General features: G+C 45.3%; 1 protein-coding gene across 2 annotated transcripts in view; it reads right to left on the bottom strand.

Moving 5' to 3' along the window:
- Positions 1 to 19289, bottom strand: part of C12H16orf78 (chromosome 12 C16orf78 homolog) — a 219738-nt gene that overhangs the window by 38893 nt on the left and 161556 nt on the right. For both annotated transcript variants that reach the window (XM_078669856.1, XM_078669857.1), the window contains one exon: positions 6822 to 6932. In XM_078669856.1, the coding sequence (XP_078525982.1) occupies positions 6822 to 6932 (111 nt within the window). The remainder of the gene's footprint in view (positions 1 to 6821; positions 6933 to 19289) is intronic.

Genomic DNA, 19289 nt, shown 5'->3' with positions numbered 1-19289 from the left:
AAATCCGAAAAGAGGGGATTAGACCAGTGCACAAATAAGAGTTAGCGCTAGTGCTTAAGGCCACCCAGAAGAAATCTTTCCTAAGGTACCATGCGGGGCTAGGAAAGAGACAAGTGAAGCTCCCAGGAAGGGAAACTTCAATATAATAATAAACAATTCAGACATGGTAGAGGCATGGAAGAATTGGAGTAATACTTTAAGCCCAGCAGGACCTTTATACAGCTATAGGGAGGATTCCGTAATGAATGAGCCTTTAAGCGATGTAGAATAGGAAACGGGACAGCCACGGAGCACACAAATGGTCTCTTGGAATATAAATGGGCTAGGAACGCACATAAAACAAGAAGCCGTGAAAGAACTCGCAAAAAAGAATGAAATAATTTGTATACAAGAGACCTGGCTCAGTGGCGTACCCCCAGTAGTGGAAGGGTTTCGACTAACCCGGGACGGACAACTTCGCTACGCCCACGAAGTGGGCGTAGTGTTGCCTACTTCGCCCTTTGCAAAGTAGGCGAAGCAGGCAACACTACGCCCACGAAGTTGCCCGCCACCCGCCTCCCTCCCGCCCTCCCTAAATGCTTAAATGAGATTATAAATGAATTGTAAAACCACTTACCTTGTCCGCCACGTCCCTGGGGCTCCCTCTCGTCATCGCGCCGCCGTATTAGATACTAATGCGCATGTGAGGCCGCCCGCGCATGCGCATTAGTATCCAATGGCGCGAAGATGAGAGGGAGCCCCGGGGACGCGGCGGACAAGGTAAGTGGTTTTATAATTCATTTATAATCTCATTTAAGCATTTAGGGAGGGCGGGAGGGAGGTGGGTGGCGCGTAGTGGGGCTACGCAAAGTGCGTGGGTGGGCGTAGTTTTTTGCCCACTTCGCGTAGCTTCGCCAAGCCCCACTACGCCCAGGGTTAGTTTCGACAAGTACACCGACCAGCAGTAAAATCTAGTTCTGGTCGTTCAGCAGGTGGCTTGCTGACCATGATTTCAACAACTTTAGTGACTAAGGCCTCTCAGATATTTGTGAAGTGTAAGTGGCTTTTGGCCTGCAGAATTCAAACAACATTCGCAGACAAGAAATATAAAAATATGTTGATCCTAAATGTGTATATACAATGGAGTTCATCGAAGGAATATGGGGTCGAATTGTCACATTTTAAGAATGATATGGATGCACTTTGTGATAAGTATGGGAATGATTTGATTGTGTTATTGGGAGATTTTAATCATAAATTAAATCCAAAATTGTCTGATCAGTGGTACTCAGAAATTCTAGAGGCATATGAGGTAAAAAAAGCAGAGTTTGTGGAAACTAAAATATCGACTGACGCGGCTAAATTGGGTACAATTTTAGCCACAAAAAGTTTCTTTTGTCTAAGCGGTAGGGTAGCCCAGGACCGTCCGGCAAAAAAAACCTGAAAACATGGGACACGCAATTGCCCAATAGACTATGTTTTTATGCTGGCATGGAATTTCAAGTTGGTAAAAGATTTTAGTATTAACCCCATGCAATGTAGTGATCATAATTTAATAAAATTAGAATTGGGAATTAACCAACATTTGGCTTGTGATAGAGTTATCTTTCAAGAAATAGAGTATCCAAAGCGGATAACCACCCGGTTATCTGAAAAATGTATCGCGAGGTTAACAAGTCTACAACAAAAGGTTCAGTTAGGCTGCATGAGGGGCCAAAATTTACCCTGGTTTGTTGAAAAAATAAAACAAGTAGTGGAAAGCTTAAGTATAAAACTAAGGCCTGTTGTAAGGGCCCATATTAATAAAGGTAGAGCACAAATTAAGCAAGGAACATGGTTTAACCAGGACTATTTAATTAATAAAAGGGAAGTCAGGAGAGAAGAGCGCAGCCTTCGGAAACAATTTGTGCAAGCAAAGGCTGAAAATTTAGTAAAAATAAAGAGAGAATATTCCACGGTAATCCGCAATGCAAAAAGGAGTTATAAAGAATCTTGCTGGGGCAAATTATTGGAATCAATTGAAACTAAAAATATACAGCAGTTCTGGAAGCTAATTCTGTCAGCTACGGAACCTTCGGTAGGTCCAATGATTTGCGTAGTGGAGGAAGATGTTTGGATAGAGTATATACAGAAATTATACGCCCCTGGGAGGTGTATTGATAATGTGGCATCAAGGGATTGGAGAGGCCTAGTAGAGGAACTAAAACAAGATTGCTCAGTAACCAATGTCCTAAGGATAATTAGGACATTAAACTTAACAAGAGCCGCTGGCCCAGATGATATGCCAGCCCTGAGACTAAATTCAAACCAGCATTGGTGGGCGGAATTCTTCTCGGAAATGTTTGCTTTAGTTTTAGAACAAGGGGAACTACCTTTAAACTGGAAGGGTGCAATAATAAGGTCGCTACATAAGAAAGGGGATGTACATGCCCCCAAGAACTACAGGCTAATTAACCTATTAGATATAGGAGAAAAGATTTTTGCTAAGATGATCCTTGGTAAACTAAAAGCGTGGGTGGAACTTCGATCAATCGTGCCAGTAGAACAGGGCGGGTTTAAAGAAGGCCACTCCACGATTGACCATTGTTTTGCCCTGTGGGCATTAGCTAGGAAATCGATAGAGCAAAATGGCAAAATATTTTGCTGCTTCGTCGATTTCCGGGTGGCTTTTGACTCAGTGGACCGAAGTAGCCTTTGGGAAGTGCTAGAAAACTATGCAATGCCGGTGGGCATACTAAATATTTTAAAAGAATTACATAGTGATAATTGGGCCCAGGTCATTAGAGATTCACTAACCCAGAAAATCCCTATAAAGAATGGCCTGAGACAAGAGTGCGTTTTGCCACCCTTGCTTTTTTCTATCTTCTTAGCAGATCTTCCTGCAGTTTTGGAAGTTGAGAAGAGTGCGAGCCCGCGCATGAGCAGTAATAAAGTGTCATGCTTTTTATATGCTGATGATCTCGTGATCTTGGACCAAACGGAAATGGGCCTTCAAAGGAAATTAAATGTTTTTAAAAAGTACTGTGATAAAAAGCTTCTAACTGTAAATATGGAGAAAACAAAGATCCTATGTTTTTGACAGAGGGTAAATATTTTTAATTGGTTTTTAGGTCAGGACAAACTAGATGTAGTAGGCGAATATATATATCTAGGCCTTTGGTTTGACAGCACATTAAAGTGGAATACCTACGTGGTGGCACAAACTTCAAAGGCGTTCTCATCGGTCTGTGGATTGAAAAAAATGTAATAAAGATTATGGTGACATGTCACACAGACCGATTTTAAAGGCATATGAAGCTATGATCCCCCCACAAGTCCTTTATGGAGCAGAAGTGCTCTGTTTGAGTGGCAAAAGGGGATGGGACCGGGAAGAAGGAAAGATACTTAAAATGTTGCTGTCTTTATCTAACGGTTCCATGATTCAAGCAATCAGATTAGAGATAGGACTAACGGCATGGGATGAAAATCACAAATGTCCTTGCTAAGATTCTGGAACCGTCAGGAGCCTGGTGGTGAACAGAAGGTCTCAATTTGGTGAAGAGAGGAAATACAAGTAAGCAGCTTACGCTGGGCACGGGATGTGAGGAAAACCCTCCAGTTAGTAGCTGCTCATTTAAAATTGAACCTCGAACAACCTTCGCTGGATTTAGTCTTTACTAAGAAAATGCTTAGAGACCTAGGGCGCGAATACTCTAGATCACAAGATCTGGAGTACCTGAAGTAAAAAAAATCAGTTAACTGGGTAAGGAATGAATGGGAAAAGGAGGCCCGGTTTCCATATTTGGATTTGCTGCCCAATAAATGGTTAAGATACGAAATCATGAAGGTTCGGGTGGGCCTAAATCCATGTAAGATTGATAGTAAAGTAAAAGCAACCCTGATCCAACCAGATGGTATTTGTAAATGTGGCCTAGAAGTAGAAATTATATTTTACATATATTGCTTGATTGTACATGGATTTTAGCTGTTCGAAAGGCCTTTTTACGTCCAATATTTTTAAAGTACAAGGTAAATACACGTACGGATGCTATTGATCTCCTTACAGAAATGTCTTTTTTGGATATTACAATTGCGTTGGGGAAGTTTCTGAAAGCAACAAGAGAATCTGTAATGAGGCAATTAAGGAGGACGGGAGAGTTTAAGATTTTAAGATTTTATCCCAATATTGTGTTTTATCGGTTTTAAAATTGTATAGAGTGTTAAAATGAATTGTGGTTAATTATCTTATTGCTATGTGGATCCATTGTTTTATGTATGGTTTATAGACTGTTGTCTAAATAAACATTGTTTATCATCATCAGTTTAGAAAAAATAGCAACTATTTATCTAATCACAACAAGAAGCCAAATAACAGAAATCCAACATACAGACATCAAGATATCATTATAAATAGATTTAAATCAGTTCAATTCATAGAAACTTATGATGCATCACTTTTGGTGCAAAGTACCTGAGATGCTTCACAATTACTGATGAAAAACAGGCGTAGGGGAGGGGAGACGCCGGAAATACAGCGGTGCCTTGGTTCCTCACTCCCAAGGAAGGTGATGCATCTGTTCCTTGCTTACAGGGTAGGTGATGTGCGTTGGTTCCTTACTGTGAGAGGGGGTGATCTGTCAGGTTCTTACTGCGAGACTGCGAGGGAAGGTAATACATCGAAATCCAGCCATGCATCCTTGGTTCCTTACTGCGTGGCTTTGTTGATTAATAGTTTGGTGCAGAGATGTGTGAGAAAATCCAGACCCTGCAGGTTTATGTGGCAGCGATCCAGGTGCTGTGTCTCTTCCTGCAGCCACAGACAGGTGATGCGTTGATGCTTCCAGGCACACAGAAGGGCCTACGCTGGAGTTTGAGTGGGGATCTCGGACTTCAGAGACTCAGTGCTTAGGACTCAGTGCTTAGGACTCAGGCTGCAGCAGTTCTTCGGGTCACAAACAGGTTCTGAATTGATTTTTCCAGTTGCACCGTGGTGACGTGTGTGTTTTTCAACCCCAAGGCAGCTTGCAGCAGGAAAAACAGCACTGGAAGGGTGATGCATGGAGTTTCAGCAACAGGAGCAGCAAAACAACCTTCAGGGGTCCACAACAGGAGTTGGCACCACAAGGCAGTGGAGTTCAGGGATGCTGTAGATGAAGTGTTTGTGTCCCTGATATGTCTGAACAGGAGGCTAGCTCTACATCAAGCCCTTGGACAATCTTCTTAAGCAGGATACACACCAAAGTGCAGTCTATGTCCTCTCCAAAGCAGAAGCCAACCCAGCAAAGCAACACACAGCAAAGGGGCAGTACTCCTCACAGCTCTTCAGCTCGTTTCATTGTCTGAGGTTCTTCTTGATCCAGAAGTATTGTAAAGGTCTGGGGTTTTAGATCCAATGTGTATATCCCTCTTGGCCTTTGAAGACAGCATACCTCAAAGAAAGTTTCTCATACACACAAGAACCAGTTCTCCCCATGTCCAGTCACACCACAGGAGGTGGAGACAGAATCACAAAAGGCAGCCACAGCCTATTCAGATGTTAGCGACAACTCCTCCTAACACTCTAGCCCAGGAAGGCCCATCACAATCTGCAGGACACATCTCAGCTCCCTTTGTGTGACTGTCTAGAGGGAATGCGCAAACCAGCCCCTGGTTAGACAAGAAGTTGGCCACTTTCTAAAAGTGGCTGTTTCAAACCCGTAATTTAAAAAACACTTTCACTGAAAGATGTATCTTTAAATTCTGAGTTCTGGAAACCTAACCCCCAAATCTTGCAATATGTTACAAGGCAACTCCAAAGAGGTAGCCTTCCAATTGTGAAAAACGAAATTGGCAGTATTCCACTATCAGGATATGTAAAACACACCAGGACATGTTCTACCTTTCACCTAGAGTGCACTCTGCCCATGGGGCTACCTGGCCCTACCTTAGGGGTGACTTACATGTAATAAAAGCGAAGGTTGGGACCTGGCAAGTGAGTGCACTTGCCAGGTCGACATGGCAGTTTTAAAACTGTGCATGCAGACACTGCAGTGGCAGTTCTGAGACCTATTTGAAAGTCAACTTGTGTGAGTAGCACAATCAGTGCTGCAGGCCTACTAGTAGCATTTGATTTACAGGCCCTGGTCACACTCAGTGCACTTTACTTGGGACTTACCAGCAAATCGAAAATTCATTTTTCAGAGTGCCATGTAGTGCACAAATGTGCACAAAATGCCCTTAGGGGATGTGTGCGCCCTGGATGTGCACACTTACCTTTTTGTGGGGTGCTTCAGGGGGACCTTAGGTCCCCAGGCACCCTTGGATTTGCATTTGCTGTTTGCGATTACCAATTTGGTAATCGCAATTTGCGAAAGCATTACCATTCATTCCTAACGGCCTGTAGGTACATAGGAATGAATTGAGTCACAGTACTTAATAGCAATTCGCAATTTTTGTATCACTATTAGGATAATGTTAAGGAATCACATTTTTTTTGTGATTCCTACATGCACTGCATTTTGCGATTCCCAAATAGCCAATCAGTTAAATTCGCTTTTTCGGAATCGCAAAATGCGGGCTTGATGCATGTGCCCCAGAGTGCATGTCTCATGGGCTTTGACACACCTCAGACTTGTAAGGGCTGTGATAAGAAAAATGGATGGTGGCTGGAGTGGTAATGACTAATATGTATACATGCACGATTCTCTGGGGGCATTGGGTATTTGGTGTCTAATTTTCAATAGGCTGGTGATATAAGATCTTAAGTGGTGCAAACCCATGTGAGGTTGCTGTGGAAGTCCATGTTGGCACAGAGTGTATTTGTGAGTGCTGTGTAATGCTGTACACTGCTCTCAGTTCAATCTCTAAGTGTTTTTGATATTTACCTTGCAATGTAAAGTTACTTCCTCTTGAGAAGTCGGGGGGTTTCGGTGCTGTAGCACTCATTGACAAATCGACATGACTGAAGGGCAGATACACCTTGTTCTTTCTCTGCTCTAAAGAAAACACAAACATAATTATCCATTGTAAAAAATTTGCAACATAAATCACCACTGAAACATTTTACATCTGTTGAATGAAAGACCGGATATGTATTTGGCCTCTAGGAGGACCAGTTTAGGTATAGACTTGAATTGATAGGGATGTGTTTGGATTGCAAACTTCGGAATTCAAGTTACGAATCCTGAAATCGAATACAGTTTTCACTAGTGAAAGGTGTGGTACTAATTGGATGCAAAATTCTAGATTGAAGTCAAGATACATGAAATCTAAAAGTTTGCACTAGTAAAAGGTGTGGTATCGTTTGGACGCAAATTTCGATATTCACGTAATGACTACTGAAATCTAACAAAGTCTGCACTCTTTTTCTTTCTCAGCAGTAAGACACACTTTATGAGCACAATAAATAAATAAAGTAACATTTCCTACTGGCAGTGCTACAAAGTGGGTCGGGCAAAGGAATGTATCAGGTTGTAGACTGCGGTGTTGAAATGTTAAAAGCATTGTTTCAATGGCAATCTGGGTTGTTTATTGTATGATTGCAAAGATGCCACTCAAACAACAGGTACGAAATGAAGGGTGTTTGCCAGCACTGACATTCAAACAAGTGTAGACACAAGCCCCTGTCCGTCAACATTTCTATCAGGTCAATGTAGCACGTACTCACCCCACCCCACCCCACAATGGCAATGGAAATCCCCACTACATTTTGAGTTGTCCATCCTGGCTGTGGAGTTTTCTCTGCCAGCGTGGGTCACTTTCGAGGCGGAACTTCTGATACCCTAGGTGCAATGTGCGATTTCTCTCTACAATTTGAGCATTGGAAATGTACCTGTAGATATATTTGCATTGCCCTCATATCTTATCTCCCAGCATGCATGGGGTATTTCACAGCATTGTAGGGGCACTGTATTGACCTTTCCATGAAAGCCCGCTGACCTTGCCACCTCTATCTTCTTGAAGTGCTACCTCCACCAAAACTACTGTTGTACGTGACAGTGGCAATCGGTTGGAAGAACCATCATGCTTTTTGACAAAGTAAGCAATGCACCATGGCAGGCCCGATGGTAAGGACATATTTAGAGGTCAAAGGACAAAAGTCAAGGTTATTGAGTTGCAGCAGTAACCAATGCTAAATTCGAGCAGGTGGTTTCCGGTGCTCGACACCAGTACTTATTTGTGAACACCGGCGCTTGTGACAGTCTGCCACAATGGTGGCGCTGTCTGGCTAATTTAGAGATGACCACAACAACAGCTAATTATTAATTCAATGTACAATACAAGTTACTATTACCTGCCACCCAAGCCATTCCTCTAGCTTTGTCTGCCTGGAATTGTCCGAATTGACACATTTGTAGGAGTGTGATGGTTAGTAGTTGTATTGTTACTATCAGGAGCAGCGCTGGTAGGGGCAATGTGTGGTTCAAACTGCAGTGGCCTCCTGGCGAAACCCGTGGCACTTATTATTTTACAAATTAATCACTGGCAGTAGCAGCATAGCAGGTGCCACGTGCTATGCTTAATTTGACTGGTGGATGTGGTTAAGGGCCACCGGCACTCGTTTTTGTGGACCAACACTTATTTTTCTGCATCAGACATTTCCCGAGAGCAAGAGAATTAAAACAAACAAATGGTAAAAAGGAGGAAGAGAAAGACAATTAAAACATTACTAGGGGAGAAAGCAGGAGCCTTAAAGAGAGAGATAAAGGGGCAGGCAATGCCTTACATTGGATTAAAGAGACTTTGAGGTGTAATCAGTACTATGCAGCTTTGGTATTCGGCACACTACTCAGGGGCTCGAGGACAGTGCTATTAAAGGTCAGAGGTTTTGGCAACGGCGTTCATTATTTTGCAAATTAAGCACTGTCCATTTGAAAAGACTGCTAGATTCTGAAGTAAAATATGGTGACAATATTTACTAATAATGAATATTAATGACTTGAGACCTATAGTCAAACACTGAATATATATCTCATATGACTCTCATTTTCCCCGAGTTCTACTTGAAGGAAAAAATCTACTTTGAAAGGTGGAAATATGAATATTGCCAGAGAAACATCGAGGGCCTAATTACCCTGGGGTATGTTATTTATTGGGTGCAATAAATAGCACCTATTGTGAGTTTGTGGGGGGATAACATGCAGATTCTGTTGTTTAACACACCAAAATCCACATAATATGGTAAAAACTGTGTGTTTTCCCCGTTACATTTGATCAGGTTTGGCCTGCCGGAATTTATCCAAAGTTGAGTTATTTAATGCATCTGATAATTATCGGATGTGTTTAATAAAGCCAAACTCTCAATTCCAACCTGTGCTTGAACAGGGGTTTACGAACACGTCAGAATTAGCTGGGCTACTTATAATCAGGCCCTCGATGTGTACACAACTGAGGTGTGATCAAGTTATTTACAGTGTGATAGTGTGTTAGCTCCTACAAGAGAGAGAGTGTCTTAGATAATGTAAGTACAACACTGAACAATACAGGGAATGAAAAGAACCAAAGGAAATGGCTGAGGGGCCAGAGATTAAAACTAGAAGAATAGATGTGTCCTGTGCAGTGAACAGTATGCCCTGACCCTTGGGCAAGCAAGCAGACTCTCTTGAGTTAACCTCAATCAATCAGGGTACTGTGAAGCACGCTACTCACCCATGAGGGTCTCACGGCGCGGGGGTTGCAGCTCCGAGTCCTCCAAAGAGCCAGATCTTGAGGCTCTTCCTGAAGGTGTGCAGAGTGGGGGAGTGTCTGATGTTGATCAGGAGCTCGTTCCAGGTCCTTGCCATGATGTAGGAAAAGGCTTTTCCACCCGCTCTGGCTCTGCAGATGCGAAGGGTTTCGGTGAGGGCGAGGTCAGTGGAGCGGAGGTTTATCTTAGGTACGTGGAAGGAGACCCTTTCGTTCAGTTGTTAGGGTCTGGTGTTGTAGGGATTTGTAGATGTGGGTGAGTAGCTTGAAGGTTACTCTCTTCTTGACGGGGAGCCAGTGGAGATCTCGCAGGTGTTGGGGGACATGTTCTTGTCATGGGATGCCGAGGACGAGTCTGGCCACGGTGTTCTATATGGTCTGGAGCTTGTGGAACAGGGATTTGTTGATTCTGGCATGGAGGGTGTTACTGTAGTCTAGTCTGTTTGTTATGAGTGCGTAGGTGACGATCTTTCTGGATTGAGGGGATCCATTTGAAGGTCTTGCAAAGGATGAGGAGGGTGTTGAAGCAGGTGGAGGCAACGGCGTTGATCTATTGGGTCATGGGGAGGGAGGAGTCAAGTGTAATGCAGAGGTTTCAGGTGTGGTCCGTGGGAGTGGGTGCAGAGGGTGGTGGGCCCTCAGTGTAGTCTCATGCTGAGGGGGTGGGGCCGAGGACGATGACTTCTGTCTACTCCGATTTGAGCTTCAGGCAGTTGCTGCTCATCCAGCATGCAATGTCTTTCTTTCCTTCCTGAAAGCCAAGTCTGGTGGTGTGGGGGTCCTTTGTGAGGGAGAGGATGAGCTGGGTTGACGTCGACATAGGATACTATTCTGAGTCCATGCTGTCTGACGATGGCGGCTAGGGGGGCCATGTAGATGTTGAAGAGCATGGGGCTGAGCGATGATCCTTGGGGTACTCTGCAGTTGATCTCTGTGGGTTCAGAGAGGAAGGGCGGGAGTCTGATTCTTTGCGTTCTGCTGGTGAGGAAGTAGAGGAGGCAGTTGAGGGAGGTACCTGTATGCCGGCGTCATGGAGCCTGGTGGAGGGAAACGGTGATGAAGGCTGCAGAGAGATCTAGTAGGATGAGGGCCGCAGTGTGGTCTTGGTCGAGGGGAGTGTGGATGTCATCTGTGGTGGCGAAGAGAGTGGTCTAGGTGCTGTGATTTCTGTGGAATCCAGACTGGGAAGGGTCGACAATGGAGTTCTCTTCAAAGAAGTCCGTTATCTGGACGTTGACGATCTTCTCAGTGACTTTGGACGCGATGGGGAGGAGAGAGATGGGTCAGAAGTTTTGGAGCTCTGTTGGGTCTGCAGAGGGCTTCTTGAGGAGGGGCTTGACTTCTGCACGGTTCCAGTCATTGGGCAATGTGCTGGATTGGAAGGTGGTATAGATGGGGCATCGTAGCTCGGGAACTATGGTGGCGGTGGTTCTCTGGAATATGTGCAGAGTGCAGGGGTTCCTGGGGGCTCCTGAGTGAATGCTTTTCATGGTCGTGGTTGTGTATTCGGTGGTGACCAGGGTCAAGGCAGAGATAGGAGGCTGGTTGTCATTACTGAAGGAAGAATTGGTTTCCGTGTCTGGTGTCTGTTTGTGGAAGTTATTGTTGAGGGACTTGATTTTCAGAAGAAATTAGGAGCTGAGTTTGATGCAAAGGTCCTGGGAGGGTATGACATCCATGGCTTCACCGGGGGCTTTGGTGAATTCCTGAATGATGCTGAAGAGTTCCTTTGAGTCGCTGGAGTTAGCGAGGATTTCGTTCTGCATGAAGGTCCTTTTGGTGGATCTGATGAGTTGGTGGTATTCTATCATGGGGTTCTTGTAGGTTGTCTAATCTTCCGTGGTTTTGCTGTTTCTCCATAGCTTCTCAAGACATCTCCAAGTGTGTCCAGATTCTTGGAGGTTGGTGGTGAACCAGGTGGCCTTCATGAGGCGCTGTCTGTTGGGGTTGCGGAGGGGGATGAGCTTGTCTGCGTAGTTGGTGATCCATCTGTGTAGTTCTTTGACTGTGGAGTTAGTGTTCATCGAGGTGGGAGGGGGATCATGGTTGAGGGTGGAGTTGAGGTGCTCCTCAGTGACCTGGATCTAGTTCCTTCATGGAGGGCGTGGTGTAAGTTTGTGAGTGGTGGCTTTGTCAAAAGAGAAGTGTACGCAGTAGTGGTCAGTCCAGGGGGGTTGCCTGGTGTGGCTGAAGTGGATGTTGTTACCTCCTGCGAACATGGGGTTGAGGGTGTGTCCTCCCTTGTGGCTGGGGGTGGTGACAAGCTGTTTCAGTCAGATGTTGGCGAGGTTGTCCAGGAGGGTGGAGGAGTTGAGGTCGCTGAGGTTGTTGAGGTGGAAGTTGAGGTCTCTGAGCTGTATGTAGTCCATGGAGGCGATGGCGTGGGGTGCGATGAGGTCGGTGATGGTTGTGGTGAAAGTGGTTCAAGGTCCTGGAAGTCTGTAGATGAGGGTGCCGCATAGGATTGTTCTGGGGCTGGTCTAGATCTGGAAATGGAGGTGTTCCGTGGGGAATGAGGAGTCTTTCATGCTGGAGGTCGTGAGTCGGAGGGAGTTCTTGTGTGCAAGGGTGAGTACTCCTCCTGGGTGGTTGGGGCGGCCCTACCTCTGGATCTTCTATCTGTTGGGGAAGGAGGTAGTGATGTTTGGGCGGAGGTGGGGTTGGTCCAGGTTTCTATGAAGAATGCGACATCTGACGAGAAGGTACAAGATTTCTACTACGTGTCTATGCAGGGAGCGCACATTGAGCAGGATGCACCTCAGGGCTTTGGGTGTGCTGGCGTCCAGCGGGAGGGTGGCAGATGTGAGGGTGCAGAGGTTGGTGAGAGTTTGTCAATAATGTTGGCAGGAGAACTGGCCTTGGATGTTGTTCAGTGTAGACAGCTGGCAGTTGTTATTCCTTCCGGGGTTGAGTGTGTGGAGGGCAGCCGAGTCGTAGCGGTGGGCGGTCGGAGAACCAGGGTCGCTGGTGCTGGTTGTGGTCGGGTCACGGACAGGTGCAGACAAGCTTGCCTTAGGTGCACCAGCAGCACACCTGCTGCGCACAGTCCACAGTGGCTGCCATTAAAAAGGGAACGGGAAGGAAACGCAACTGGGAGGCGGGAACTGGCAGGGAGAGGGCCCGTGGGGGCAGCAGTGGCAGGGAAAGGGCAGCAAAAATGGCCACAGTGAAACGGAGGACACAACAAAAGGCACAAAATACAAAAAAAAACATTAAAACAGGCACAATTACAGTAAAAACAGAAAGGACAGACAAAAAGACAGTCAAACAGAGAGGTCTGGTTGAGCGGCCCAGCAGAAGAGCAAGGCTCTTCCACTGGACAACCAGGGGTGAGGCAAAGACAAGAGCCTGCTGGTGGAGGATGGCCTCGAACACCTACCTGGTAAGAGAGGTGTAGGACGCAGCGGCAGCGGCCCAACAACAGAGCTGCTGGGGCGGAGAGCAGAGTTCCCTGACAGGAGGTCAGCGCTCTTGTTCCCTGGATATCCTGCTGGCACAGAGCCTGCTGTATCCTCTCTAAGAGCTGTGCAACATTTAGGATGCTTTTGTATATGACAGAGACAAAAAGATTAACTGAATTAGGATTCTTTCTATGCACAATGTTGTCAGCAGACAGTGGGTCAGTTGTAAGATGTGCATTACCCCGTGGGAATCAGAGAAGACTTGGCATTTGGTGACCATTATAATACTCATTCAAATTGCCACATCACAAAATGCTTCAATATCAGCAACAGTGCTTTGGGCTCTACTGCCAGAGAGCTATTTATAGAGCACCCCACCAGGTCCTTGGCTGTGGTGGGCATGGAGCTATTATGAAGCATGCTTGTGCGAGAAACTATTCTGCCCGCAACGGCAAACCACAAAACTAAGAGCCTGATGTCAAGTTTAGGTGCTATTTATCACAATTAATAAATAACAATATCACATTTTGCATTATTTATCGGGTGGGATAAATAACACCTAATATGAGTTATTGGGGAATTCCAGGCAGATTTTGGTGTGTAACACACCAAAATCCACATGATATGGTGCAAATCGTACGCTTTTCCCACGTTAAATTTTTGGAAATTTAAAGAAGGTTGAGTTGAGTTATTTAATGCAGCCGATAATTATCAGATGCGCTAATTACCTCCAAACTCTGAATTTCAACCCTTGCACATACAGGGGTTTACACATGGGTCGGAATTAAGCAACCACTCGTATTCAGGCCTAAGTGCATTATTTCAAAATAACAGAGTTTGCCAGGTTCTGTTCGAGGCCGAATAGTGAGGCCTGATTACATGCGGCCTGTTAAATTATGGTCCATACTTAGAAATGGTGCATGTTTATCCCGCCTGGTAAGTCACAGGCACAGAAGAAGATCTCAACTTTTGTTTAGTTTCAGCAGGTCAAAACTGCTGGAATTTGACTGGAGAAAAAGGCCTGGCATTAACCGGAACAAGAAGATTTGATGAGGCAGACTTCAAAATCCACACGATACTCAGTCGGAAGAGGTTCTAATTAATACATCTGAATAATTTTGCAATTCTCTGAGTGGGATTTCATGGGATTCACTAATTATGGCATTTCACTGAGGCCACAGTGAATCATCCCTATGCCATAATGTAGAGATTAGTTTTACTAAAATAGGTAGTCGTTTGAAGAAGGTAAAATGAGGTGAACATTTTGCTATGTGTACTGAGCACAAAGTTGAAACAGCAGAACACTGCATGCATTGATGCTCTTGCACAGAATGACCATCAATGCTCAGTGGTGGTTCCTACGCTATGGACGGAGGAGCGTCGGCCTCCTGCCACCCTCAAAGTTGAAAAATAAAATGATAATAAAACAAGTTATTATCATTTTATTTTTCAACTTGTGCATCCTGTATCTTGGGAGTCAGAAGAGGGAGTGGTGGGCTGTCTCACTGAGCTGTTTCCAACCCAGCTGCGTTGCTGGGTTAGAAACAGCAAAACACAGGCACCCAGGGGCATATTAGTAAGGGCTTTATTGCCGCTTTAGCGGCACTTTTTGCCGCTAAAGCAGCAATTGTGTTATTACTCCTTCAGCAAGCTGTTGCTAACCGGCGTTAGCGACATCTTTCTGGCGATTTCAGACGGTTTTCCTATCCCCTTGCATGCCAGCGATTATTATCGCTAATGACATGCAAAGTGGGCGTTCCCAACTAGAAGCGACTGAAAACAGTCGCTAAAACTACTTCCCCCTATTACCAAAGCAGGCGAAGCAATAAAAAAAGTCACGCTAAGCGCGATTATCGCTAGTATTGAATCCTGGGCGTAGTATGCGTAGTGGGGCTAAGCGAAGCTACACAAAGTGGGCGAGAAACTACCCCCCACCTGCGCACTTCACGTAGCCCCACTACGCGCTGTCTGCCCCCCTCCCCGCCGCCTGCCCCCCTCCCCTACATACCTAATTTTTGTAAATGCGCAAAGAAAAGTAAATAAAAGGCACTTACCTTGTCCGCTGTGTCCCGGGACTCCCTCTGCTCGTTCACGCCGCCATCTTAGATACCAATGCGCATGCGCAGGCGGCCGCGCATGCGCATTGGTATCTAAGATGGCAGCGTGAACGAGGAGAGGGAGCCCCGGGACGCAGCGGACAAGGTAAGTGCCTTTTATTTACTTTTCTTTGCGCATTTACAAAAATTAGGTATGTAGGGGAAGGCGGGAGGGAGGCGGGTGGTGGGCAACTTCGCTACGCCCACGGACTGGGCGTAGTGTTGCCTGCTACGCCTACTTTGCAAAGGGCGAAGTAGGCAACACTATGCCCACTCCGTGGGCGTAGCGAAGTCCTTCGCCCAGGGTTAGTATTTAACACCTGCTGAAAACCTGAGTTAACTGTATTCCTCAATGGGAGGTAGATTTTCAGGCTAAGTCCACCATGGCGTTAATGCGTGAATATCACTGGATTTCCAGCGATATTCAGGCCTTTCGCCGCTTTCGCTGGCAATTTTATCACAGTAGAGATAAAGGTAGCTAATAGCATGTTTTCTCCACTAAAATATCCAGCAACAGGCAACGATAAAAATAAACGCGCTAAGCGCGTTTTTCGACAAATATTGCAAGTTCTTGCTAATATGCCCCCCCAGTCTTCCTGGGAGCGCAAATTCTAACATGAAAGCAGCACCAGAACTTGCCACACGGGAGGCTGGGAGCCTGTGCTGCAGCGAGGGCGAGGACACAGAAAAAAGCGCCAGGCAGCAGGCGGAAGGTAAGCTTTGTTTTTATATGTTTGTTATCGTTTCTCTTCTCTCCCACCTCAACGTCATCAGTCATCCCCCACATCCCCACCATGCCCCACCACTACTCCCGCACTGCAGCCGTTATTGCACATACAACTTCCTAAGAGCAATGATTCAGACCAACTGCAACCCCCCCCCCAAATGACAAGAAGTCCTCTTACTTAGAATTCAGTGTTTAATTACCAGAAAAAGGTAGAAGAGGCACTTTTAGGATGGGAATGAGCTCCAATTGCCACTAATGAAGGTGACAGACGATTCCTGTACCTGTATCTAGCGTCTTTCAAGCAGTTAAAGAGCCCCTCATTTCAGCCCGCTATAAGAACTGATTTGCCATTGATAAATGAATTTGCTTACGAAAATTCAGACCACGAAAGGTCATGAGGTGATCAAGCGAGTCTTTAGGCTACGTTTCCTTTGTCTATTTAATTACTTTTGGCTTTATCCTTTGACCTACTCAATACAGGACCATCGACCTGTCTGATCTCACTGCTAGTTGCCTCATTTAACGTTTACCAACTGCCTTGTAAGTAACCCCAGGAGAAGGCACACAAAAATAAAAGTATATATTGAAATACCATGCCACAAATATTTATGGCATGTTGGGATATAATATGTCTAATGCGCTGAATTAGTGGGCAGCGAGTTTGAGCTGACACACAGGCACTGCTTTTATTACTACAATACATAAGGGCCTAACTCCAAATATGACATTGGACAATCTGGTGAATGTAACCTTACGGGTCACACAAATCATTTAAAAGGCTACCCACTTGTATGTTCCACGATAGAATGTCAGTGCTTCTCCCGTCTGACATCACCCATGGACACCCACCCAATTATAGGTGTAATGGTTATTGTGGGTCATCTCATGTCAATAATGGAAACCAAGACTTAATAAGTAAAAATAAAATGCAGTCGGGTAAAATATTTCCAATAAGTCAGTTACCAGATTTGTTGAATCCAGGAGTTGCTGAACACCAAGTTTGCTATATCTTGATTCCACTCTATGCCTTTTTTTCTCCATCACCCTATACGTCCTGGCTTTTTATCCCACTACCGCTGGTACCTTTTCCATCCCTGTTTTTCACTTTGTCCCACCTTTCCCACTTTTCTATCACTTTTTTCTCGCGTTTCTCCCTTTCTGTCTTTGCTTTGCGTCAAACTCTGAAGACACAAAATAAGTCCCAGCCCCGAAATATTATTACCAGTGTCAGCTACCTGCAACTGTCGGTCCATATCCTAATGCGAGCTAAGAACCTTTCCCTCCCACATCATCGTTTAAAAATTCCTTGTACCTACATATTTTTTTTTTATTGCTCCAGGTCATGGATCGTAGTATCTGCTAAAAAGTCTGTGATATTTTGGAATTAGAGGCGTTTGAAATGGATACTTGCTACTGATTGTGGGTGGCAGGTGACCTTTGATGACAGAAAGATTTGGGGGCACCTTTCAGAGGCAGAACTATCAACAGTGCTGCTGTGGCACCGGGGCCCAGGGGGTTTGAGAGGCCCACTGCACCTCAATTATACCCGCTTGTTGAAAGGGCCATTTTGCTTGTTTACATCCCGGCACGTGAGTCTGGCGGGTTGCTGATCTTCGCATCTGTCCTGCTGGAGCGAAGACCTCTGAGCATCTTCCACACGTGGACGAGGATAAGATTGTCAAGCATCCAGCCGGGCAGAACTAATGGCCTGTCCTGTCAGACCAACCTGCAGCATCACTTCACAGAGAAATGCAGCCGGGAATTGGCGGAACGGGCCAGCAGACACTCATGAGCCCGTCTGATTCTCTGCAAGGCTTTTGACATTGTGCCTCGCGGGTCTGCAATGTCAGTCTTCCGCGGTAATATATGTTTTGCTATTGTGAACAGCGGCACAGGCCTTTTAACATGACAGTGTGCCATGTTTTAGTGCACACTACTGACGGTTTATTTATAGATGCGCCATGGAGACAAATTGTAAATGAGATTTATCAATCGCCCTGCTGTGTGTCCCTGACACGCAGCAGTTCTTGCTTGGAGCTCTGTCACGACCCTCACGTTAAAAGCACCTCGTCAGCAGACCTGGCACAGACAGTGAAACTAGTTGATTGGCAGACCTGGTGTAATGGGGGAAGGCATGAAGCAAGATGTGTGAGAGGGGGTTTTAAAAGAAAGTTTGAAAGCACCAGGCCCTTTATACAGTGAGCCAGACTGGATGAAGAATGTATTTATAGCATCTGGTAAATACGGGTAGCTTGGTGCGATATTTACCTCTGATTATGGATTTTTCTTATGATGAATTACATGTGAAATTTGGGGTTGCCAGCACTAAATTCAACCTTTCTCAGTAGTAGTTACAGAGCATTTTTCACCAGGTAAATGTTGGCAGTTTTAAAGGTAGAAATGTATCTGGGAGGGGAGGATATTTGGGGGGGGGGGGGGGGGGGGGGTGGCGGGGGAACCCTGTTTAATGCACTATTCATAATTCTGATTTCCTGTGCTGAGATTGGAATTTCACACTCCTCCTTTAATCTAGAGGTAAGACTTTTGTTAAGCAAGCAGCCACTGTTGGCATGGCAGGTGCAAAGGCTGTGAGGGGGTTTGAGAATCCAGAATAAATGTTTGGCTCAGCACAGATGTACACAATCGCTAAAAAGCCACGCGGTAGATGAGTGGCCCTGACAAGATGCTCCTTTACACAACTCTTTAGTCTCATCACAACTGTTAGACCTGGCATAGTTTCCCCTGTTTTTCGCCTCTGATCTTCTGTTGATGACTGTGTGCTGGATCTTGTTGGCTGTAGGACTTTGGCCACTTTACCACTGCTGACCAGTGCTAAAGTGCAAGTACTCCTGGTCTAAAATGTACTGGTTTGTGATTTCACCATGGTTAGCCTATTTGATTTACTAATTAGTTCCTAGTACATTGCACCAGGTAAATCAAATCGATTGTACCCTCCACATGAGTAGCCCTGAAACCATGCCTCAGACCTGCCATTGCAATATCTGTGTATGCAGTTTAAACGGCCATGTCGACCTGGCAAATGCACCCACTTGCCAGGCCAAATCCTTCTCTTCTGTTACATGTAAGGCACCCCTAAGATAGGCCCGATGTAGTGCCATGGGTAGGGTGCAGTGTATTTAGAAGGTAGGGCACGTACTGTTGTGTTTTACATGTCCTAGTAGTGAACAACTGCTAAATTCGTTTTTCACTATAGCAAGGCCTATCTCTCCCATAGGTCTGCAATGGATCTGCCTTGTAACATCGGACAAGCGTATCTTCCAATCGGGAGCTGCTAGAAAATTGGAGTTTGGTGTCTCTTTACTCAGAATTTAAAAATACATCTTTTAGTGAAGTTCGTTTTCAAATTGCAGGTCCGAAACCGCCACTTTTAGAAAGTTGTCATTTTCTTACTTTAACCCGTCTGTGCAAATGCTTGCCAATAAA

Source organism: Lissotriton helveticus, chromosome 12, assembly GCF_964261635.1.
Source record: "Lissotriton helveticus chromosome 12, aLisHel1.1, whole genome shotgun sequence".
NCBI lineage: Eukaryota > Metazoa > Chordata > Amphibia > Caudata > Salamandridae > Lissotriton > Lissotriton helveticus.
This window is presented reverse-complemented; position numbering and strand designations above follow the sequence as displayed.